Consider the following 25651-nt stretch of genomic DNA (forward strand, 5'->3'; position numbering starts at 1 on the left):
AATATAGCATTGCACTTTAATAAGTATTACAAATACTAATCCCACTGATATTTATTGCTAACCTGACACTGTTATCAGTAGTTCCATATGCCCTACCATACATAAAGTCATATCTTCACAGCCAATGCTATTTTTAATCACTGAAAGAAAGTACCGTTACTGATTTCTCGCATTTCTCTTTTAACTCCACTCCATCAGATCAAATCATTCTGATAAGAAAATAAAAAAAGATCGAGGCGGATTGCTGGACTGTTCAACTGTCTCTATTGCTATGGAAACAGGATAGCAAGCAGTATTTAAATGTTTGCATTACATAATGCTTCATGCTTCAGAATTCTCTAACCAAACCTAATGTTATGAAATGTAGATTTTTCCTGTTGAAGGTTTGCATCCTCGTGCATGAAGCCAGATTATTTTAGAGAGACTGTTTGCAGATAGTAAATAGATTAACCACAGAGGATTTCTTTGCGAAGAATTTTATCATCAGAAAAAGAAGACCGTGACAGATCTTAGAAGGTCGGTGTAAGAAGTTCAAGCTGCAGAGGCCTGAACATCAACAGCGCTGCACAGCAGAGCAGCAGGAAAGCGAAATTGATCAGAGCTGAACAAGACTAATGAAAAAGGAAGGAAGGAGGAAGGAAGACTGAAATTGCTTCAAGACTTAAATGTGTATGAATTTTAAAGAGGGGGGCTCTGGGACAAAGAATCCTAACTGATAAGGAAACTCTGACGTCTCTGTGAGGACATATTAAGGCCACAGAGGTCATAAGCAGTCTGAGAGGACTGGAAGCACATTGGGCAGTGTTGATACTGAGGCTGTTTCAGTCAACTGTATTGTTTGTAAGAGCACAGATGCTAATCTGGCCACTGAGTAAATTTAATGAAAGCATCCCTCACAACATCCCGCCTGGATAATAATATTTATCCAACATCACATGCAATTGTGCAACAAGGGAGAGCATTCCGCTGAGCGCTGAAGTTTGTTACTCTGATAAAATGTTATGTAAATGCTTTCATAAAGCATTTCTTCCGAGTCAAGGCTGAATTCAAGAATGTATTTTATGAGTTTATTCTATGCCAGAATGTCATCCTTAGTCATTTACGTAGCATTGCGGTTGCAGTAAAGTGTGTGTGCTTCGTCAGCGCTTGGTGAACCTGTAATGGTACTCTGTAGTAATACCTTCACAAACCACACAGAACCTTAACGAATTGTAAGTTTTAAAAGCTTTTTGTGAAAGTTCTTGCTTGCAGATCCTGCACTATGATAACCAAATATTCAAAAGGTAAAAACTAAACCTCAACTGGACTGATCTGGAATTTCTAGTCAGGTACATTTGCATATGGTTGTAATTTTAAGCGTTCAGTAGTGAAGGTATGTAGTTTATTATTTATTTATTATTTTATTGTTGATGTAAGAGAATAAAGCCAGCACATTTGAAATGAATTTCTTTGAAATCAGGTTATGTTGTTTTGAAAGCAACAGTGTAATTTTTTTATACAGTTTAAAAATAGCATTTAGTTTTTTTCAAACATCCTCACATCTTTATCTAAAAGGGCTTTTTAATTGAAGTGTACAAATCGGACACTTTCTTGCTCTGTATTATTCAAGCTAGTTCAATAACGTAGGCATTAAAAAATCGTTGCATTCATTTGAAGGCACATTCAAGCTTTGTGGTATTTCACAATAGAAATGTTAACATTTCACGTGAGACAGAAGTCCATTTTAAGGAATAAATGTTTGTTCTGGATGTGGCTTGGGTATTGGATATTAAAAGCAATATGAGTATGTAGCGCAAAAGATCACAAACTATTATAACAGCTATTTAAAGCGGGTCAGGTTTTATATATATACACAAACTAAAAGTGATAATATATTTCAACATGCCATATTTAAAAGCCATGTCAGATTTGGGTTTTAAAAAGAATTTTTTTAGAGCGTAGGTCAAGGTTTGGAGGGTTAGAACGGTCTGGTTAGCCTCTGCTGGCAAATACTGTAATTACACCACCTGCTTGCTAAAAGCATCTTTCTCATTCATTCAAAAATAGACATGCATTTTGAGAAACACATTTGCAAACCTAAAATAAAGTATTATGTATTATGGACATCTTACGGATGTTACAAACAATGCTTTTCACGTCACAAGACACTAATTGATCAAATGGAGTCATGAGGATTACAGTGATGTTTTTGACGGAACGCATTCACTGCAGAGGACCTATTGGTGAGCAAATGATATAATGTCAATTTCTCAGAATCTGTTTTGACAAAGCAACAAACTCATCTACATATTGAGTAGACTGATGTTGAGTACTGTTTCAGCAAATAAACATTTTTGGGTGAACTATTACTTTAAGTATACCTCCTACTACAACATCTGTAATGGATGAGGCACTGAATAATGGATTCCATTTGAAAACACTTGAACACCAGATTACACAAACTCTTTCCGATCCTGGAAAAAAATGAAAAATGCATTCCATCAACGTGTGCTGAAAATAGATCGGTTTTGTTTATGAGATGACTAGGACAATGTAAAAAGACGTGGAAAAGGAAAGCAGGTTGCTTTAGCAGTTCAGTTGTATATTAAGATTCCAGCTGTAGTGTGCATGCATGTATATAAACAGGTACATTTTCTTCTCTGTTTTAGGGCATTGCTTAGTCAACTTAGTCCTGCCTCATAGTCTGTAGTCTTCTGATTAAGAAGAATTCAAGGAATTTTTTCCATGTGGTTTTCCACTGCCAGATGTGAAGTCAAAGAATGACTTTGTATCAGCTGTGTTTGAAATGCGTTTGAACCGTACTCCAATAGGTGATCGGCATCATGACTTTAAGCTGTTGTTTCATAATTTTGATGGCACGTGAAACATTTAGGAGGACTTTAAAGGGATAGAAATGCAGCTTTTGGGTTTCACGGACAATAGAAAGTCGAAAGAGAGATTCGGATCGACATTAGAATGAGCAGTGTTGGGAATAACTCATTACATGTAACAGAATTACATCATTTAATTACTAAATAAATGTAACCGTAATCAGTTCAAAACTATCTTAAGGTTTTAAATCCGTATTTAACCTCATGATAATCTCAGAGTAAAAAGAGGTGCAAAAGTCTGATTTTGTGGTGGTCGTACATTAACATTTGATTATTATAATCTTAATTCAAGTGATGAAGGATTCTGAAAGTCTGGCAGTAATCAGTGTTGAGTACTGCTGACCCTGTCTTCTTTAAATGTTTGAAACTGATTAACAGGTGAAAGCATTGATTAGAAATTCAGAAAAGTGCTCTTCATAATCACTCTTCAAAGTCACGCCTCCCCCAAACACACATGAGCAGAGCAGAGAAACTAACCTGCAACACGAAGAGAGACTCACGTCTCACCGGTAAAATCCAAATCCTAAATGCTCGCCTATCACTCATCAACCACGAATAGAGCTTATCATCTGGAATATGCAGTCTAATGTTAACCTAGAGAAATATGCGCTATTGAAATGTCCGTGCAGAGAGTGGAAACTGAACACTAGTAGTTAAAACTGAGAAAGAAAGCTCTAGTTTATTAAATTATTACAATGTTAATGCAGTCTCCATACTGTTTTTCACTGAAACATTCCTAATCATTACTTTTGCGGTGCGCTGTGGCAAGCTTCGTAGGCGATGTAGGCAATTAAATGATTTAAATGGTTTATTAAAACAAGTCTTTAGTAAACTAATGCTTAAAATGAACAATAACAGCTCTAATAAATACAAATAAATGAATTTAGACAACTTAAAAGTTACTCCATCCTAAAATGGAAATTTTGTCATTAATCAAAAATATCTTAAATTGTGTTCTGAAGAAGAACAAAGCTTTTACGGGTTTGGATCGACATGGGGATAAGTGATTGATGACAAAATTTTTGGGTGGAGTTAGTTATCGATATTCAGATGTGAAGATACCATCAACCAGCATAACAAAAAAAATCCAGTCACCCGTTAATAAAGCGAGAGTTACACTACTTTTTACATTTTTAAACAGTCTAACTTTGTATTCTGCAACCTTTTTAAATTTCCAAAGTAACTTCCCCAACGCTCAGATTGCGTAAATGACAGATTTGAAATTTGAGTGAACTATCCTAGCATTAAAATGTTTTCTGGAGGAGTTGTATAGATGGTCTAGTAGTGGAAAAATTTAGTGTGTGAGACACCTGTAGTGATGAGCAGCAAAGGAAGTGAGTTGTGTTTGCTTTGGCTACATGACCTGTGTTCACATAGTGTCTCTGCAGTCTGGGATCATTTGCGCACGCCCTCTTGGAGATCTATGAGGAATTTCAGACCACAGCTATGACAGTCTACTGGCCCGCTGAATGGACACCAGCTCTCAGAAAACACATCCATACTGTTGATTCTGTAGTTTAGAAGCTACATTACAAGAGCAAAATGTGCTGCTCTTAAGGTCAGCCTGCCCAGAATTGAGCATTGTACGAGCCAATAGTGGTAAACACAGAGAGACTATTTCATTTTCATAAATTTTCCTTTTAATTGGTCAATATGTATCAATCTAAATAAGTTACAATTCTTCAGAGTGTTTACAAAGCCTTGTAAATATACTTATCAGGTAAAATTTGCTCTGACAAGGCAGATATACTGTTTACAAAAAGGATTCTGTATATTTCACACAAGAAACAATGTTAAAATCAACACTAAGGAAAATGAAACCTCTACAAAAATATCAATAAATAACATCACATCTTATGTTGATACATTTACTTACATCAGTATACAATTGCCATCATACCAAGCCTGAATAAAACCCTAGGTCTTTTTTTTTTTTTGGACGCACAAACCCATAGAGATGATTTTTAATGCGACACCTCACATTTATCTCATCATCATTACTGAATCATCACAAATGTTAAAAATATACTTTATATGCTATTAAACTGATAGATTATTGATAACCACCTCCTGACAAAGACAATCTAAAGACATAAAGTTCAAAAATGTACATGTGCAATATAAATTGAACATAGCTTTTCAAAATCTGTTGTTGAAAGGTAGACCGGCTTGTGTTGTGTATAAAATCATTTTGTGACTTATTTCTATAGCTATTACATAACTTCCTGACAACCGAAGAAATTGCTTTTCCTCTGAAGTTCACCTTCACGGATGCAACCAAGTGCAGGAAGATGAACGACGATGTATCAGCCATGATTTAAGTAGAATCGTCTTGTTTTAAATCTCTATCTTGCATTCAAAAAGCGTGATGTTGAGCAACAAACGGGCTGTACAAGACAACTGACATAAAAAGGTAATGGTGGACCTTATAGTACGCTTTTTTATGCATTTACTTTTCTTCAAACATCTTGGCATTTGGACACTTTTTAAGTGGGTTTTATCAATTGAATCTTGAATCCATAACTGTGAAGACCAGTCGAACAACATTTGGTCATGAGGCACCCAGCAGCGTGTATGATACTGTACATGGCAGTGTAAATTAAAATAGCTGAAATTATATTGGACTATAATTAGTGGGACTAAGACCTATGAATGAAATCACTTGTAGAAAATCTGAATTTATCATAATAAATAAAACAGTTCAGTGTTTCAGCGTGTAGCCAAATTTGATACATCAAGGCTTGCTGATACGTGTTGACAGAGAGGAACATCATTTTAAAGTTCACATCAGTTTCGTATTCATCAGTGCCTCTTGACAAAGTCTACAAAGAAGAAAGAATGGATGTTTATCAGTGTGTTCTACTGGACATTCTCTAAAGGAAGAAGAGGAAGGTAAGATGAGTGAGAGTGTTGCGTTTAAAGTAAGCTTAGATTCTGAGTGTCACTCTTACCGTCCTCAATATCTCATAACCGCTTCTCCTCATTGACCCAGCAGCTGACCGTTTTCTACAAAACTGACAGTTTTCCCCAAGGTGAGTTTGGCGGGAAAAAAGGTCGGTAGCTAAATAAGAAAAAGACCCTTTTTCTTTGCAGACAGTCAAGAAGCCTTGCGAGCACTTCTCCTCCAATAATTCAACTTTCCTGAGTTTACGAATTGAAGAGCAAGAGACATTTACAAGGAAAAAAAACACTACAGCATGTCTATAAATATTTCTGGGTTCCTGGGATGGTGTTTGATGAGCTCAAAGACCCATTTGAGATGCACCTTCCCTGAATTTGAACACCCCAGCAGTCGACTTACGACTACAGACTACGCTGCCGAGAAGTTGGATCTTATGGAGTCTTCCCGCAACTGACGGTGCTTCCCGATGTTGCACTCATCTCGAGGTGTTCTCCGTTCAATGGTTATCCTGTAATTCTTCCTGTGGAGCAACAAAGAGGAATATATGAATGTAGATGATATTGTATGAGCAACAATAACAACGTTCTAGTAATTCTCAAAAAACACCAAAACAATAAGGTTAACATTTAAATGCCAGACACTTCTTATCGTATTCATACAATACATTAAGTTGTTTAATGGAAAAACAATTGTTTTTGGAGTTTACCTAAAGAAGTAGAATGCCAAAAGGAGAGCTGTTCCCAGAATTCCTCCTACTATTATCCCAGTCACTGCTGATACACCTAGTCCACCTGCTTAGAAAAGAAAATGAAACCATTTGTAAAGAAAAAAACACTTCTATATAATTATAGTACAAACTGGGGTTTGTTTGAAGGTGCAATTATTCCTACTGTAAGTAACAATAAGTTCAGTATTATAATTAAAGGGATAGCTCACCCTAAAAATTGTATTCTGTCAGTGATTACCTACCCTCATGTCATTTCAAACCTGTAAGGCCTTTATTTATTTATTTGGGAATATTTCCGTTCCATTAATCTCCAAGCAGGGTCAGAAAGTTCTCAGAAAATTCTCAAAAATAACCCCCTGAAGATCTGAAGATGAACAAAAGTCTTACAGGTTTGGAACAACATGAGGCCGAGCAATTAATGACAGAATTTTCATTTTTGGATGATTTATCCATTTACTAATTTACTAGTATATTATTATACTACTCTACAAAATAATAATAAAAAAATCATTGTGTTCTCGGAGTGCCCCTATTATGAATTTTTGAAAATGACATTTTATGCAGTGTATAATACAGTTATTATATTGCTCAAAAAATTCTCTTGAAGCAGCAGAGGTAATTTACATGATGGGTCACTCGGTTTTGGTTGTGGAGGCTCTGGTGTTGTTCGCAAGGAGAACCATTCCCTCTTAAAGCCCGGCATGATCTGGAAACTTCCATTTGTGCCGAAGTAGCTCATGACAGTCTGAAAGCATAAAAAAATATTTTGTCATAATTCTGGCACAAACATGAACAAAATCCAAAATGTCTGTGTTTGAGTTATTGTCCTGATCTTGTCTTGAAAGCAGAGATGACAATGTGCACATACCTCGTGCGTTCCTGCCTCTGGGTCCGTCATCCTAACGACAGAGAAATCCCCATTCCTGTCACCATTGGCATCTAGAGACACCTGGCCAGCAATGCCTGTATAACGGAATGTGAGGAATGAGAAAATTAATTAGTTTGAAGAGTCAAACATTCCAAGGAAAACACCAGCAAGAGTCGACAAATTCCGGGTGGGCAATACAACAGGAAATCTCATCCGCCTCCTGCCGTTTTTGTTGGCTTTGACTGCAGAAATGGTAATTTCATCTGTACATCTGTGTTCCTGAATTCTTGAGATTTTTAAAATATTATTTCATTTAACAGGAAAACATGACCCTGTTCCTGATGATTCTGGCCGAGCAAAACATTGTTATTTCACGTTTAGTTGTCTTGCTGTGGTCATTGAGACGGGTCTGGGCCGCAGACATGTCTGAGCACTGATTTTGTAAGGGAAGTTTAATGAATTACAGGGGCAAGAATACTGGCGGGCCCTCTGTTCACAACTACAATAATGGGAATCAAATGTGGTGAAAAATATTAGGAATCAAATAGGTCTCGGTCAGTGTTAGGATTCCAGTGTTCTCTTTGCACAAAATATGCATTATTATTATTAATAATAAGCTTAACGTGTATAGCAACATTTAAAGGGATAGATTTTTTAAAATGATATTTTATTACATTTTCCGGGGTGCATATAATATGAGTATGTTAAGTTCTAGTTTGTTGTATTTCCCAAAAAGTAAGAATTTCCTACATTGAATGTAGCCCTTTTATAGAAATGTTCTTTTATTGGAAGGGGTATGTCTGCTGCGAGACTTAAATTTAAATATCTACTCCTCTGACTGGCTAACATTTTTGCATATGAAACGAGCATTATATGCAGTATTCTCTTGAAAGCTTTTACTGTATTTTTGCTTAAAACCACTGCCAAGAGTATCTAGATGTGAAAAGCATGGATTATAATAAGGTTGCAACCAAACACGGTCACGTCTACTGAGCACACAATGACATTATCTCCTTACCGCAACACAAATTCTACAGTCTACTACTGTGCCGCTGATTATATCATGATTGGTTTACACATTACCATCAAGAACAGTGAACAAAGAACATCCGAACACCTGCGGCCTTGCATATTACACCAATCATGAAATTTGTATGTTTCTTGAGGAAAGTTTTTTTAAATCATCTTTCTTTTCCTAACAGCAGTAAAGTCTCACATATAAAACTCTCGCTTTTTAAATACATTGTTTCCTTTAAACAAGACATTTCTGTACCCATACTTTCATACATAGATCTCTTGTTGTGCAGTGCACACATTCATCAAGGCAGTAATGCTACACCCCTCTGCCCAAGATGCACACATGCAAAATCAGCCTAATTTTGTCATGAAGTCACCCTAGACCGACACCGTCTGGCCATCCAGACATGCTAATAAGGAGCTTTCAGATGATTACTGATGAGTTTGTTTGAACTTTAACACAAAATTGAACCAGTCAACCTTTGAGCTATATATTTGCATTTCAGAACTACAGCTGCTGATTAGGTAAAGGGAAAAAAATGCATTTTTGGGGAATTACCTTCAAATGTTCTGTTCCACATGCTGTGGGTGATTTCCAGTCCATCCTTTTTAGTCAGACCGTTACTCATCACCTCACGCAAGGCCATTGCGTACAAAATCAAAGCATCATGGAAGCCCTCCATAAACATATTGACCTGCAATGTAAAAAAAAAAAGGGGCATAAGTTTATGTATGTTGAAATGCATCATTTATTTATTATTTAAAAAATAGAGCATATTCTTTATAAATAGAATAAATAATTATAGCCAACTAAATTTAATAGAATACATGTTATGACTTAAAACAATGAAAAAATACATCTGGTTTACTTATTTATAATTTATTTTTACAGTATTTATTTTCATATGTTTGGACCTCCATAGCTTTCCATTCTTTTCGAAAAAAACAAACAAATTGAAATTGTATTTCACGATATTATTGAAAAACTGTAAGTAAAGGCCATTGTAAGAGGATACAGAAGCGCCGTATCGGTCAATATTATACTTCAGTTAAACTGCAAATGAATGAACAACTGCACACAGTGTTTTTTAACATCGAGAGTGAATAAGATGGAGAGGATCCATAAACAGCACTGCTGTTGTTCAATGAAATGTTAAGCAACTGAAAAAATAATACGGCCTACCCAGCCGCCATGAATACTGAAAAGCAGGTACTAATAGATGCTCATGTTATGATACGGATTAATGGTCTGTTCCTGCTGCAGAGCTGTATGCTGCGTGTGTACAGCCCAAGGCAAACAATAGTAAAACCCGGGGCTTAGTCAGTCTGCAGCCCGGGGGAGATTTGATAACCGTCTGCCAAGATTACTGCGTATTTACAGTTCACCCTCAACTGCCTAATAAGAGCGAAACAGCAGGAAAAGCTGATATAGTCATATGACTGTTTATATACATATTCATTTTTGGAAGCGTGAACAGAGGTGAAATATCTAAGCATTCAGAGCATAACAAACCCTGCTGTGTTTTCATACAGAGCACAGCTTGCAAATCAGCAGCACAACGTATCGGACCGAACATTCCTCGTGCAAAAAAAAAAAAAAAAAAAAAAAAAATGTCATGCTTTCTCGTTGCGAAACAAATCCTGCTGATATTTAGGTTTAGGCACTATTGGTAACAGTTTGTGTAAAACTGATGCCATCTCAGTTCAAGAATGTGATATGAAAGGGATATAGAGGAGATTTTTATTAAATTTCTATTATTTTAACTCAGAAGTTAAAGGAGAGATCTGGAGGCCCGTCACCCACATTGAGATTTGTGTTTTCCATCTCAGTTTGCAGCACCTTTAAATAATACAGTGATTTCTTATGTAGTACCAAAAATAAATAAATCCACTCTAAGGTTTTCTTAACTACTTTAGTGCCTGTTTAGCCTTCTCCAATTTTTGTTAATAAAAAAAAAAGTAACACTTACTAAAATCAGACTGTTATTCACGAAGCTTGTTCTATGTCATGTATCGTTTAGCAGGCTACGCTTTTCATTTATGTATGTTTAATAAATAATATTTGTGCCGTTAAATTCCTCCATAGATGTTGCAAAAGGAAAGAAAACAGCACTAATTCCTAGTTGGCCCAAATGCAGTGATTAAACCAAAACAAGCCCTGCATCATTAGAGTGAATGTAACATCCTCAGGGCTCACTGGACACACTGTTTTCACCTATAAGCCTGTTTCTGTTTATTTGGGCTGATTAACTTCAGGCTCTGGCATGAAAAGGTGCAACCGCATGTCAGTTTCCTCACCCCGGTGAAAAAATTACCCAGTGCTCTCTTACTGTCACTACCAGCTATACTGCAATGACAGAAAGGCCAGAAGAGACTTTTAAGATGCCATCTATGGAGAAAATATGATAAATAAATGGATATATGACCCACCGTGGCATAATATTTATTTCATACTTTTTATATTTATTTCCTCAAAAATGGAATGCAGCAAGAAAATAAGTCCATTTTTACATGGAACTCTTCTAGTCATTTAGAATCCAACTTCTGCAGTAGGACTTTTCTCTCACTGATTTATGATCATAATGAAGCTTTTCAGATGAGTGGTAAAACCTCTTTAAAAAATTATGAGCATCAGAGTCGTATACTCTGTGATGACCTGGTAAGAAAACCTTAACAGAAACACAAAGATCTTATTCTTTATCCTTGTACCACAATTAAGCTATACTGCAATGCACTGCTTATATACAGTGCCAATAAAAAGTATTCAATTTGTTAGTCATTTTGTCAACTGATTTAAACTATATTTTTCCATATCATTCTATATTCAATAAACCAAAACGACACTGCAAAAACAGAATTGCCACTCCTTTATTTTTTTATTATTTATAATCTCAAATAGGTACAGTACATAAGTATTCATACCCTTAACCGAGTACTTGGCTAAAGCACACTTAAAGCCTTTTTAGGTATGGTGCGACAAGCTTTGCTCATCAGCATTTGGCAATTATATGCCATTCTTCTCCTCACCTCTTAACCTCGCAAACACTGTCAGGTTAAATGGGGGCAGACACACATTTTCAGGTTTCTCCAGAAATGTTTGATTGGGTTCAAGCCCAGACTGCAGCTGGGCCAGTCAAGGACATTCACAGAGTTGTCTATAAGCCACTCTTGCTGTGTGGGTCACTGTCCTGTTGAAAGGTGAACCTTCTGTCCAGTCTTAGGTTCTGAATGTTCTGAACTGGGTTCACTTCTACTCTGGTGAGTCCCTCAGTCCCTGCTGCTGAAAAACAGTCCCACAATATGAGTCTATTCAGCAGGTAATGAGCAGAGATATGTTTTCTTGTGTCATCACTGAGGAGAGTTTGGCCACACCGCCATAAAGCCCAGATCAATAAAGTGTTCCAGTAATGTTTGTCCTTCTGTAGGTTTCTCCTTTCTCTAGTTATGATCATGGCGCTCAAATAGAGTAACCATCAGGTTATTGGTCACCACTACAGCCAAAGTCCTTCTCTGTCAATTACTCTGTTTGGCAAGGAGACCAGCTCTAGAAAGAGTCTTGGTTGTTTCAAACTCCTTCCATTAATAGTAACAGAGACTACATGCTCGTAATTGAGAGGTGTTTGCCTTTCCAAATCAAATTCATTCAACTGAATTTACCACAGTTTAACTTCACTCAAAGTATATGAACATCTAATACGCATATATACATATACGTATTAGGTATTTTTTAATATTTTAGCCCTACATACCTCGTCCCTTTGTTTCTGACCAAAATTTCTCTGAGAATTTCATTGGTTGTTACTGCAATCAGTTAAACTTATGGTGTCTTCTCTGAAAACGGTAACATCCTTTATTGTTGATAAAAATCGAGATGACAGAGGCAGACGGCAGTCTGTAATAAGTCTGAGACTTCCTTTGTTTGTCTCAGTTTAGCCATTCAGCATACAGCGTGTACAGATCCTGTGAGATGGTTTTAGAGACTCTTAATGGTGAGCAAAGTGGTTGCTGCCTATCTTGTTCTAGATAAGGGTTGTTGAGAAGAAAAGGAAAGAAGCAACCATGGGTGGCCTTAAATTCACGTGAAGTCTAGTGTATTGAGTTGGATCATCTGTAATGAATGTTCCTAGATTGTAGCATCCTCAGGTAAACTTTTTTTAAGCATTTCTGCTTAAGTACAGGTATTAAACACTCACACACACATATCATATATATATATGTGTGTGTGTGTGTGTGTGTGTGTGTGTAATGCCTGTACTTGAGCAGAAATACTCAAAATAAATTATCAACCAAAATAAATCATAAACTTTCCAGCTGCCAAACATTAAAACCTCCTAAGTAGAAATCTGACCCTGAATTGACACGACTTCAGTGATTAGATTATACACACCTGAGGAGATTTTATTTTAGAATATGATATTTTAGAAATGTTAAATCTGTGAAAATAGAATATCTGGGGATTAATCGAGCCTTAGTGCTTGTGACGCACAGTGAAGAGCAAAAATTAGTGGTAAATAAGTAACGGATAAACCTGAGGGCCAACAGATGATAACTATTACTAAGCAAGATAAAAATACATGTCAGTATGACCCAGTGTTTTGAAGAGATTATGTTTTTCATCCAAAAAAAAAAAGTGAATGATTCTGAGGAATGTTGCCTGTTGTTAGTATCAATCCATCAGAGAGTGTTTTACAAGTGAAAAATAGATAGTAGAAACTTTGGAAAAATACTATCAAGCACATAAAACACAAAATACGTTACACTGTAAAACATAAAACCATAAAACATGTTCCTAATGACTGTGGTAATCCAACACACCCACCTACTGGTCATCAGTGCATAAAAATGCTTAGCATTTTTCACCGACTTAAATATCCGTATTTTATGAATCTTTTAAGGATCTTACTTTGTGTCTGGATTATACTGTAGAGTTGACCTTGTAGAATGTTAACAGTGAAAACTGTCATTTATCCAGCAGATTTACGTTCGGCATATGGGGGGCTCTTTGCAAATGAGTATGGCTGCATTTCCTGGCAGCCAGTACGAATAGCTAAAATCTGTGTGGATGCTCATAAGAACACCACTCAGTGTAAGCCAATTCCAAAAAATGTATCACCTTCCTTAATGAATAAAGTGAGCATTCTTCATCCAGCTCATTAATTCAGCATGAACACCCCTGTCAGAAAAACGAGCAGATACAAGCGGCAGCTACAAGGAGAAGGCCACATCACATTAGCCTGTGCTTCTGTCAGTTAAAGCTTCTGCTTCTCTGGGAAATGTACTCGTACAATGATATAATTGTGCTCGGCACACTGAAGTCTTGACATTCATATTTGGAACGAGAATGGGCTTTGTCTGAATGCTTTTCTTTTGACATGATGGTGGTTCCCTGCAAAGGTCCAGCTCAAGCCTTTTGTGGCTCCTGTTGATAAAGCAATTGAGCCAGTCAAAAGTGGCAGGGCCCCCACTGGGGTTATTAACCTTGGCACTTCGATTCGTCCACAATTGTTTGTTTCAGAAAGACAGTTCCCGCTGTCTTCCTTAGAAAACCTTTGACGGCTTTTCAATAGAAGCTGACATGATGGGGACAAAGAGCCAGACCAAAATATGGGGCCTGTACGGAACGCCAAGTCACCCCATTCAAAAGCACTTTAAGCGTGAATGCACTGTATTTTGTCTTTAAACCGGGTGAATAAATGAATCAGCTGCTCTTTGAACACTGCAGGCCATAAAATGGAGGGAATAACAGGAAGGGGGCTTAAGATTGATTGATTGAGTGATATGACTATATACTGTTCTCAGCGGACAATGATGAAGGTGTACTTAAAAAAAGTCAAGAAAGTTCCACGACATTTTCACGGTTGGAGTTTTTTCTAATAATGTTTCATTTGCAGTATAAGTAGACCGATTTAATTAACTAGGTGTCGAAATGTAAAAATAGAAAATGCTAATGTGAAAATAATAATTAAATATCCAATATCATTAGATATACATGAAATAAATGCTAGTAACCAATACACTACAAATACATTGTGCATCCCTAATGCATGAAGAAAATGTTTGTAGGAATTTAGATCTGCAGAGTCTTGATCTGAAATCCAAAACAATTCTGAAATGTATTTGGCTTTTGAACACGACAGTATTTACCATTATCATTTTACTCAGTAATTATGTTTCAAAGACTCACGTACAGCATTGCAGCCTTCACAAACAGGGATGTCCGATTGCTGTAGTGACTTTTTCATCTCCATGGAGAAGTCTTCAAACTCTGGCTTGGTTGACCTAAGCAACGTCACAGTGTTGAGAAAGCTGTATGCAGCCTTGGCCTCACTGTCGTATTTGTCTCCTCTCCTCCAGGATCCATCCCCTGTAAAATAATGTTGTATTTTTACTGTATTTCATGTTCACGTGAGCACATTGCAAGATTTGCCATAGAAAATTTGCTTAAAACAAGGATGTTCTGCCTGTTTCTGCTGATAAAACCTCAATGACAATGGCTATAATATCTACTCTGTTAAGTTCGCTGGAACAATGAGGCATTTAGATTTGCACAAGAACATCAGTGGAACATCCTGGACCTGCGCACCAGACAATATCCAGGCACTATTGTGTTGAGCCAAATGTCTGAATGTAATCTCTATCAAGCAGAAGAGCTGGGCCTCTCTTGCAGTTCAGTGTAGATATAGCTTCATTGTGCTAGAGGGTAATAGGACAATCTTGTCTGACTATGGTTCATCTTGGGAATAGAGATAAGCTCTGTAATCAGTGCACAACAACCATGAGTACAGTAGTGGAGCTTTACCATAAGAAGAGGAGTTGAAGAGCTCGATGTTGAAGAAAATGTGGCTGCCGCTGGTTAATTTTTGTCGATGGGCCGCCAGCATGAGCTCTCGTACTGTGTCTGCCTTGGCACACATGATCACCACTGCAAAAAAAAAACAGAACAGAGTCTTGTTTGCCATTCAAAACAACAAATTTAGGCTACCACTAGCAATGTGCACCACCACACCACCACCATAAATGCAAAACTGCATTTATGACTAGGGTTAGTAGGTTGTTAAGGAACACCATTCTAATATGTTCTAAAAAGTTAGTTATTTTTGTTTCATTTTCGTAAAAGTATTCTAGTCACTTCATAATGTTACGATTGAGCCACTGATGGCAGATGGAGTATTCAGATGACGTCATTTATACTTTTCTAGACCCTGATAGTGTAATTTACTTGGCAGTCATTGGAACAGTCACAAGCATTCCAGTTTTAAAATTTAAATTGTGTTCCCGAGAACAAACAACGCTTTTACGGGTTTGGAACGACATGGGAGTAAGTGAGTTATGACAAAATGTTTCATTTTTGGGTGGAGTAACCTTGTAAAAGTTCAACGGATCAATGATTTTGATGATATCATTCTAAACTTTAGCTTCTTATCAGTGTTTCTGACCAGTCGATTGAAGCATCCGTTTGTGGCAAATGACACCTATTGCATTATCCGGAGCAATTCAAACTGCTCCAGTCCAGAGACACACAACCCATTTGAATTCTGCACAGTGAAATAGATCAAATATAGAAAACTGGTAGACATCCTCGCCATTATAAACAATGAAGATGAAGAGCAATGAACTGCAGGCGGTGAGCAGCTTGATATATCTTTCCCTAGCTTCCTCAAAGCATTGACTAATGCTAGTGCTATGCTTTTCAAGATATTTCAATGACTTTAAGACCTGCCACTGACTGTCTGTTTGTATGATAATACTGTATAAACAAGAATGGAATTGTTCATTTCCTTACAATTCCCATTTTTATTTATGGAAGACAAAATAAAGCACTGTGTTTTCTCATAGGATTTTTACAGACCACAAATCCAACATGTGCATTAACTTATTATCGTCTCAATTCTGAGAACACGCTCAGTGCTGTTAATTTAGAATTCATTATGACCTTTATGCTACTGGCCAGCTTTACAAGAGCATGTGGCGTTGATTCAATTATGTAAGTACAGGCTCATAAGTAGCAAAGAATAACTTCTTTTTGACCCGGTCTAACAGAAATACAGTCTGAGGTAGAAAATATTTTCCCATGGAGCAAGGAGGTCATAAATAAATAAACAAACAAGCAAGCAAACAGGGTTTTTTTTTTTTGTAAGTTGCAAAGTGTCCCATAAATAGGAAGATTCAGAGGATTGGAACTTTCCCCACAGCTCAGTCAGTGTAATGCGCTGCTTGAAATATCCTCAGCTGAGTGGGACAAACTTCACCTCAGTATTCCTGCACTATAGCACCCTTTAATTACAGAGCGCACAGTACACTACAGGCCCTGTGTTGGCTCTCCGGTGATTCCATGGGGTAAAGCTCCAGCCAGCAATATTTCAAAAATCTGGATTTTCCCACTGACACTAGTTACAAATGAGCTGAGGAATGCAAAGAGGCAACACATGGCACACTTACCGTAGGTTGCGCCGCATTTAATGCACCTGGGGGTCTATATAGAAGCATAGTGTGAACGTGCACATGGAAATAATATCGCTGTGCAAACTCGTGCTGTATCGCTACTGAGTATAAGGGTTCACTGTCTTGCCCCTCTGTCCGACTCTGGCAGCATGGCACAGAATGCAAAATAAGCAGGGCTATAATGACATATCTCTGGCTTAGTAAATTCACTCCCTGAGGACCACTCTGCAGGTTTCCAACAAGCCAGTTTGTGGTTCTGTGCTCACGTCATTCACTCTCAAAACACTGCAACGCCATATGCCATCCATGTGCCTTATCTTCAGCCTCGGCATGCATCATAACTTGCAATTTTATGTGTCAACAGCAGGTATGTCATTCTTACCTGCCTGTTAAGTCTGACGTCACAGGTCCAAACACTCTATCGTTGCCAAAAACAAACAATATATTCACTCACAGTGTACTGCAGTACTACTCTAACATCACGATCCTAAGCTTTTTTTCTGGAATCACAGATGGCCAGATAGTGATTCGTCTGCTGTGAATCAATAAAATACTTGCGTTGGTGAGTCCAGAGACTGTAGTGTACATTTTTAAAAGCTCGGCTTAAAAGTGTGATATGAACAAACTGTGGTCTTTAATGGTTTCTCAGTTGAAAAGAGTAAGGACTTGGACATTTATCTGTCAAACTCAAGTTGTTTTTGATTGGCTCAGCCGTGATTTGGAAATTTTGCAAAGGTTTTTTTTTTTTTTTCCATAAATCAGTCACTAAAACATACTTTTAAATCAATGCTCATGGGCAGGCTGGGCCATGTCATTAAAGTTATCTGTATTTTATTACATTCGCCTCAGCTGTGCCAATCGACACGCCGCAGCCTCGTGCAACAGGTTGAAAACCGCTTAACGAAGACTGACAACAAAAACAAGGGCATCGCAATGGCCAAATGAATCAAATCAGGCGTCACAGGAGTTGGAGAATGTCCCAATGACGTCCTCTACAGATGACTGCAGGCAAAGAAAAACTATTTGGCAATTTTCACTGCCTTCTGATTATGAGAAACTGTGAGAGAGTAGATAATGATGAATGCTATTATAAGCAGCCACATAAATCAACTTGCTTACATGCTTGTGTAATTGACCACTTCAGGGGCAAACAATGAACACTGAACAATGGCATCTCAAAGTAAGCCATTTTGTTTAAAAAAAAAAAAAAAAAAAGATGTAACTTTTAACAAGATACTTTGCTTTCTTTATTGTATCAGTACTACAGTATGTACACCACTGCAGTCTTCTTTGAGCCCCTGAAAACAAAACAACAAAGTGTCTACCATGCCTGGAATACTAATTCTAACGCCTGCAATCTACCTCATGGAACAGTCTGCAGCATTTAGCATTCAAAACGTATGCTAATTTATACAGTAGCTATGTCTATAATTTATGGTAATATAAACAAAAACTTTTATGACCATTTTTATGTGATGTTCACTTCCTGAAGCAGACAAATTCTAATACATTTTTAATTTGGAAAAACTGCCTTAGTATTAATCACAAGCTGCTATATGGCTTTGCCGTCAACTGGTGGGCTGCAATGCAAATAGCATGATGCAGCTAGCTATAGTTAAGAAAGCACAATAAATAGGCTTATCAGCTTTAAAAATAACTTTTCCCATAACTTTTGATGTTGATGTCAGATTAAACCATACTAGATCATGCCATACTCAACATGGACAGGCAGTGTTGTTGCTTAAAGCTACAGTATTGCGACATACATCAGAGTAAAACTGACTATTGCAAACTGTATGGGGAGACACTTGGTTCTAACCATCACTTATTCAATAGAAAAAAGAATAATTAATAATAATAATAATAATAATAATAATAATAATAATAATAATAATAATGGCATGGGTGGACACCACCGCATAAACCTTCAACATTATAAAAACGGTGGCATTTCTTTTTGGATGGGGTGGATCCAGTGCAGTTCAGTGTTACACTTCAGAAGAGGCTTGAAACAGATGTCAAATGTTGCCCTGAGTGTTTGGGTGGCGTCCACGTCACTGAGATTCCACATTCAAATCTCTGCATGGCCTGTGATGGGCAGATCAAAGCAAATGCACGTGTCATTATTCAAGCAGCATTCCATGCTTGTACCTTTATAGTTGCTGTGGGGGACCGCAACATGATGAGAACCTTTAGCTGCTGTTAACTGGTAGAAAAGGGAAAGAATTATAAAAAGCCTGGAGAGGTGTAACCCTGGCATTGTTAGTGTCAAAACAGCCCCAAGACAGCATTAACCTCCTACCCCGTTTCATTCATTCCATACTGACATTTGCAGAATTGGTGGAACATTCCTTTAATGACCAGCGTTGACGAAATATGCTTTAGCCTAAGAAACCCAAGATGCTCGTTTTGACTCACAAGACTGTCTTAGGAAAGCGATACAGGGGACTGGGCCCTCTGCAGGGCCCCTGTATTTAGGCATTTCTGTATATTTTCTGAAATCGACAACATTCTTGCTAGGAATGTAAGAAATGCACTGTTTATGAAACAGGATCAGTAAGGAGGTGCACAGTCAGACCTTCTGAAACAGCACAGATTTGGGGCAGACGGATATGATGTTTAAAAGCAGGCTGAAACAGCAGACAGCTCATACTTATAACAGCAGGCATATCTTTTAGCGCCACAATGTGTCTAACACCAATAGTAGCAGTGTGCTTCAGGGAGGGTGTAGCCTCTCGGTTTTTAAGTATCAGCCAGGCAGACAGCGCATGACTTTACTCGCCATGAGAAAACCTGTTAAAAAGTGCTCGAGGATGTCTAGAGGAGTGCTAAAACCTGCAATTGCTCCCCAAAATTCCAACAGCTCTTGCTCAGTGTTGACTGCCTGTCAAAATTCTGATCATTTTTTCCACGAGCTTTCTTTGGACTGCCACTGACCTCTTGTCTATCTTTACAGATGGGTAGCTCAACGAATCAGCAGAAGATGAAAACAGCCCTAAATATATGCATTTGCATCTCGTCCGAAGCGGCGTCCTTGGCAGTTTAACATGCTGTGGATTACGATTGCTGTACTCTTTAATGCATTATCATTTGGACACTCCAAGAAAACTAAGTTCCAGTATTATTTAATTAATCTTGAAATAATAAGGAAATGTGTTGACCAGAGGCAATACTTTAGCAATCCACCCTCTTGACCTGTAAATACCCGAGCTGAGTCACTGCTGTTGGAGGAAAAAAAATCCAACTACACTGATATTTAAGCTAATATTTTCTACAGTTTTGTCAGTTCAGTTACGTACACCATTATTAACAAAGTACTAAAGTATCTCTTTACACCAAATCTGAAATGTTCTTTTTTATGTTAAAAATGGGCATATTTTAATGCAAAATAACAAACAATTTAGCTACATTAGAACAAACAAAAAAACATTTCCATATACAGCCAACCTGAAGGTAATGCTGCTTAAAATGATACACATCTGACGGCTTTCTGTGATTTTATTTGGAAAAGTGTAATCTCATCCATGTAGTATTGCTGCCACTTGTGATCTAGACTTCTAAATGAAAGGTAATGGGCTCCAACCCAGAAAGATGCCATCCATTCCACTTGTTCAAACTATCGCCTTTCTGGCAGGAAGCGTATATAGAGGATTGTTCTTTTACAACTGCATACTAAGACACTTTTGGCATCAGTTGCAAGCTGTTTTATTTCACAAAGGTAATTGTCAGTAAAGATTAAGCAGACACTTTTTCCTAGAAACTACAACTAATGAATAGTTAGGCAACTGATAAGACTGAAACAGGTACCAGCAACCATTGCAATATATAGCTAATAGTCTGACCTGAACGATCGATAACAGAATCACAGTTTTAATGGATTTGTTTATATTATTTTTGGGGCAAAAACGTGTATGTAACAGTAATAACGCTTATCATAGGTAGTCTACTAGCAACTAATTAAATATCATTAACGTCAAATTCATAAGTACTAAAGTACAAATAGACTGGACTACTCGTGTTAAGGAATAAGCCTTAAACGGCTTGCCATAGAGCGTTTGGTAAATGACAGACAAGTAAAAGAGTACCTTCGCTCCCGTAGACGGACGCGATGATCCCGTCGGCATCTACTCTCTCCTCCTGCACGTTTAACACGGCGTAATCTTTGGTGATGTGGTGCTCCGAGAGCACCGTATGAACACCCTCTATCGTAAAGTAGCAGTTTCTCTCCTCTTTGTCGTCGTCGTAAATAAAATACGCAGATCTCCAGCCGAAACGTCCGAACATCGCCTGAAACGTCTCGGCCATCTTCAGGTAAGTCGGAGCGATTCTAGTCATGTGCGAGTACTCGGTGGTTTTGAAGCTAAAGCCGGTGGCCAGAGCACCTGCCGAGACCACGGGGATGTTCCAGTGCGACGCCACTCTGACCACCGAGGCGGCCGTGTACTCGCACACCGGACCGAGGACCAGGTCGGGACGCTCGTCTCTCTGCTTGTCCACGAGCGCGTACAGCGCGTCCATCCCGCACGCGGAGTTCACGTACTGCACATTGAATTTCAATCCAGCAAACTCTGCTCTGCCGAGGGTTTTTATCGCGTACTGAATAGCCGGAGAAACTCTCTGGTAAGAGAACAGGTATGTGTTGTTGTGAGGCAACATGACCATCACGTCGATGTTGTCAGTCAGTGCACTTGTCCTGCCAGGCATTATGAGCACTACCCAAATGGACAGACATAGTGACATGAAACATGACATCTTTAACACCAGTGAACGAAGTAACTGATGATTTTTTTTTTCTTTTTTGCAAAGATTTTGAAAGTTTTTTTTCCACCCAAGTAGATTAGATGGTCTATAAATTAAGACGTATCCTTAATTGAACTTAGTATGGCAAGATCCCACTCTTTCTGTTTATAAGTGAGATGTGAGTCTCTCCAGAGCCCCTCTCTCTTCCCCTGTTTGGAGTCTTCTCTGGGTCTCTGTCTAACTCTCCGCTTCCCTGTGTAATTACTCTTGTTAGGATGTGTGAAGTGTGCGGCTCGGCTGGTCACCACACACGCTGCAGTCTAGGAGGAATTTTCAAGCATCCCTTCATTATTATTCCTGCGTCACCGCTGCGAAGCCCGCCCCCTCCTTAAAGCCGCAGCGTCGAAATTCGGGACGGTCCACAACTTCAGTCGAGGTTTAATGGTCAAGTTGGCGTAAATATAAACATATACAAGTTATGTTTTATTATAAAGCGCATTTACACGCGACACGTATGGTTTCGAATGTCTGTACCGATTTAACCCTTCATGCAATGCAACCCAGAGGTCAATCAATATCAAAAGCAACAGAAAGTTTGAGCAGAGAAAACCAGACGTCACGTGGAAAAGGAAACTATTCCACAAATTGTGGACCACAACTGAAAAGGCTCGGTCTCTCTTGTACTGGCTTTTACGGCAAGGGACTGTTAATATCTGAACTGTCTGGTCAGTAATACAATGACAAAAGCTATCATATGTATTAGAAGCAAAGCCTTACACATTAACTTTTTGAAATTAATATATCAGCCAGTGAAGAGAGGTGAGAACGGGTGTGATGTGTTTCCTCATTTTAGTCCTAGTCAGAAAGCTAGTGATAGCATGTTTAGTCGATGTAGGCCACAGTGTGCACTAGTCTAGTGCAGTGACATAAATCAAAAAACATATATGTAATTGTCTAAACAGATTACCTTCTCGGGAAAGTTAACAACTAATTCCTATTGTCTGTATAGTGGACTATGTGGTATCCACTGTACAGGCAGTAACAATACAATCAACTCTCAACGCTGATTGCAGCATGTGGGAGCTGAAGCAGAGAGCAAAACACCTGTGCACAAGAATGACAGGAACCCCCACCCATCATATAAAATATTCTCAATACCAGCTAACTAGTGTCATCCGTCAATATCTTAAATCATGTACTATGTTGTGTCACATTTTTAAGTGAGCACAGTTCTCTGTTAAAGCTGCATATCCATCCATACAATCGTAGTTTTATTAAACAATTGAAGCAATATAATAGTGACATCTAGTGGTGTACCTACAGCAACACATCACATATTTACCAAATGGCATCCAAGTTTTTGAAAATGTATATAATGTAGTTTGAAATGCTAATTATATGTACAGTGTATACTGCGCACTGTATAATACGTTTATTTGTATGATAATATTTTAATGCAGAATTATGAAATTGGATAATAACGCACCATATAAGTGTATATTTTAATGATGAGACTCATTAAGCAGAAAAAAGAAGGCTTTAAAAGCTGGGCAGGTTAAAAATGACTCAGCCGAGGTCTCCAGACGAAATATTTCTGATTCACGTCACCGCTAAATGGTGTGCTGACTCTGTGGCTTCAGTCAATGAGAGCATTCTGAATCCCAGCTCTTTTGATTGCTCCCATAGGTATTACAAATTCAGACGGGATAAACAAAATCGATATGAAGATAACAGCAACTAAAAGATCCATTCAGAGAACCGAGGCGAAGTACGTCCCTGTAATTATCTAATGGCCAAAGTACAACGACAGCCATGGTAGGCCTACTGTATACTCCCAGATAAATATCGGGCTCCCTATTTCCTGAGATGCAATATGCTGAGAGTGTCTTTTATTCCGTGGTGCTGGGTGCAGTTCTCCCACGGGATTGATATGTTTACTGAATCACAAAATTGTTCCAAAACGCTCCCTAGCCATTAAAACTAAATAATTATGTTTATGCACGCTGTTTCCTTTTGCACTCCACAGTCAAGATGTCTTTCCTACAGTTTAAACGGCATCGAGAGTTTTTATGTTTGTGTTTCATTTTTCCCTCTAAGGAATTGTTTTAATTTTTCTGCAATTCCTGGAACAGACCTGTACTTGTTTGGGTTTTGCTAATCTAATCGATGAGTTTAGGACTTGTGCTCTCTTAAATGTATTAAAGTGCTCACGTAATTGAAGCCATCTGTCAGTGCGAGTAACAGGGCTGTGTTCTGCATTAATCCTGATTATGCTAGATTAATGTCTCCAGCTCGTGGCCGGCAAAGTCATGGTTTCCGATGGTCAAGAGATGTCATGCATGAAGCACCACCTCATCTCTTGGTTTCTAGAGGTAACTGTGTATGGATTTCCTTTCATTTGTAATTATGAATGTCGTGCCCATTCAGATTTCCTGTGAGGCAACTTTTTGAATGTCGAAAGAGTTCAGTTGCAATCTCATTTTAGACTAAATTAATAACTGATGCATTATTAAAAAGTGTTCCATTTATTTAATGTGTAAAGTTATCGGGTATTATGTGAGAGGTTCGTTACTCTTTCATTAAATGAATTCAGTATGAACATAATTTATTTGTAATTTCACTGATTGAGTTCATTTGCCTGCTCAACCACTGAAGAAAAGAGTCATAACTGCAAATTCATAACCATAGTGAGAATATAGTTTAAACAGAGTGACAAACAGAATGTATCCAGACATTAAGGCTCATTTTGTTTTGTTATAATAAATTCAGTTTGCCTCTTGTAATGCATTAATAAGGAAGGATTTTCCGATCCATTTTTTTTTGTATTACTTCTTGAGCAGTGGTTTTTAATATAACCATCAGGTCTCTGAATGAACTATATTAAAGTTGTGTTTTTGGAGACACCTACTGGCTGTTTTATTTAAAGGCATCTTAGAAAACAGTGATATTGTGACATTCAACAGTTCAAAAACAAGAATTTAATATTAAGATACTTACGTTTTAGTTGATTGTTTTTGCTGTTTCGGCAAAACAATTTAATTCCAGTTCCTGAATGGTTCAACTGTTTAAATGATTCGGTTCAATCACAATGACTCACTTATTAGTGACTTGCTTTTTGTTTAAAATATGAAATGCGGCATTAATGCATTTGTAACTGAAGGTTAAACACATTCATGTCCTGCAGTAAACAGTGTATAAATGCATCTAATTGCCCTCCTTCTAATGCCTCTTGTTTTTTCTGTGCATTGCACAGATTCATTTTGTCAATGCTAAATTCATTTGCTTGATAACAGCACAAATGACTTATTATTCTGATTGACTGATTCAGTTTAATAATTTGACTGAAAAGATAATGCACACTTTTAGAAAAAAAAAAAGGCTTCATAAAGGTAAAAAGGCCCATAAAAATATATTTAAACTTATTGGAAAATATTAATTTCTATCACCGCTATGAACCGATTATCACAAGAAAAGTAAAGAATATCAAACGCTTCATGGTAGTCCTTAAGATATCAGCACAATAACACACTCAGCAGAATGTCTTATTTATCACAATCAATAAAATCCCAGAAAATATGTTTGTCAATATCGCACCCCTAATATATTTAACATCTTGTTTTTCCACTGAGCCCTTGCCCCTCAAAATATCTGTGCATGTCCCTGGTGTCAAGTCAGGGGTATTTTCCAGATAGAGATGATTCCTCAAACTCAATTGGCTTTGTAAATAATATTTTTTTAATAAGCACAACTGAACAGAACAGGTTGTAAACTGAAAAGCTTTATTTGGCCTACAACGGAGACACTGTCAAACACGTACTGTACATACGAGCACCCTTACGACCTGTAGTTTAATTTTTAATATTTTATTTATTGTATGCTTAGTTGCATTTCCCGACATACTTGTGCAATAATGGTCTGCTCTCAAAGCATCACCTCCCTGCGTTAACACTGATAAATACTTAGAGAATGGTTTTAAATAAGATGCCAGCAGTATGAGTCATGAGGGGGAGAATAATTAGACAAAATGCACTCAGATAGAGAGCAGGAGATGTAATTACAGTAGCAAGCCTTCCTTTTAACCCACA

The 25651-nt window shown here is 37.7% G+C and overlaps 1 protein-coding gene across 3 annotated transcripts; it reads right to left on the reverse strand.

Annotated features, from left to right (window-relative positions):
- Nucleotides 1–4487: 4487 nt before the first annotated feature.
- Nucleotides 4488–21885, reverse strand: npr3 (natriuretic peptide receptor 3). Of its 3 annotated transcripts, XR_006251075.1 has the most exons (9): nt 20912–21885; nt 15184–15306; nt 14573–14748; nt 8944–9079; nt 7368–7462; nt 7124–7244; nt 6479–6566; nt 5822–6292; nt 4488–5692 (listed from the first exon to the last, which is right to left on the reverse strand). XR_006251075.1 is itself a non-coding variant. In XM_043240656.1 (8 exons), the coding sequence occupies exons 1-8, from the start codon at nt 21576–21578 to the stop codon at nt 6181–6183; spliced, it is 1515 nt and encodes a 504-aa protein (XP_043096591.1). In that variant the 5' UTR covers nt 21579–21885; the 3' UTR covers nt 4488–6180. The 3 variants fall into 3 exon arrangements, 2 of the variants coding, with proteins under 2 accessions (XP_043096591.1, XP_043096589.1); XM_043240656.1 differs by having other exon boundaries at nt 4488–6292; nt 6479–6563; XM_043240654.1 differs by having other exon boundaries at nt 4488–6292.
- Nucleotides 21886–25651: the final 3766 nt, after the last annotated feature.

Source organism: Puntigrus tetrazona, chromosome 5 (assembly GCF_018831695.1).
Source record: "Puntigrus tetrazona isolate hp1 chromosome 5, ASM1883169v1, whole genome shotgun sequence".
NCBI classification, from domain to species: Eukaryota; Metazoa; Chordata; class Actinopteri; order Cypriniformes; family Cyprinidae; genus Puntigrus; species Puntigrus tetrazona.

Bases quoted from the DNA above. Each gene is read 5' to 3' on its own strand.
- npr3 (XM_043240654.1), bottom strand. From the start codon at position 21,578: ATGTCATGTTTCATGTCACTATGTCTGTCCATTTGGGTAGTGCTCATA. The intron at 15,307-20,911 runs GTACTCTTTTAC...TTTTTTTTGCAG, and splicing joins GTCCGTCTACGGGAGCGAAG to TGGTGATCATGTGTGCCAAG. The intron at 7,463-8,943 runs GTAATTCCCCAA...TCCGTTATACAG, and splicing joins GTGGAACAGAACATTTGAAG to GCATTGCTGGCCAGGTGTCT.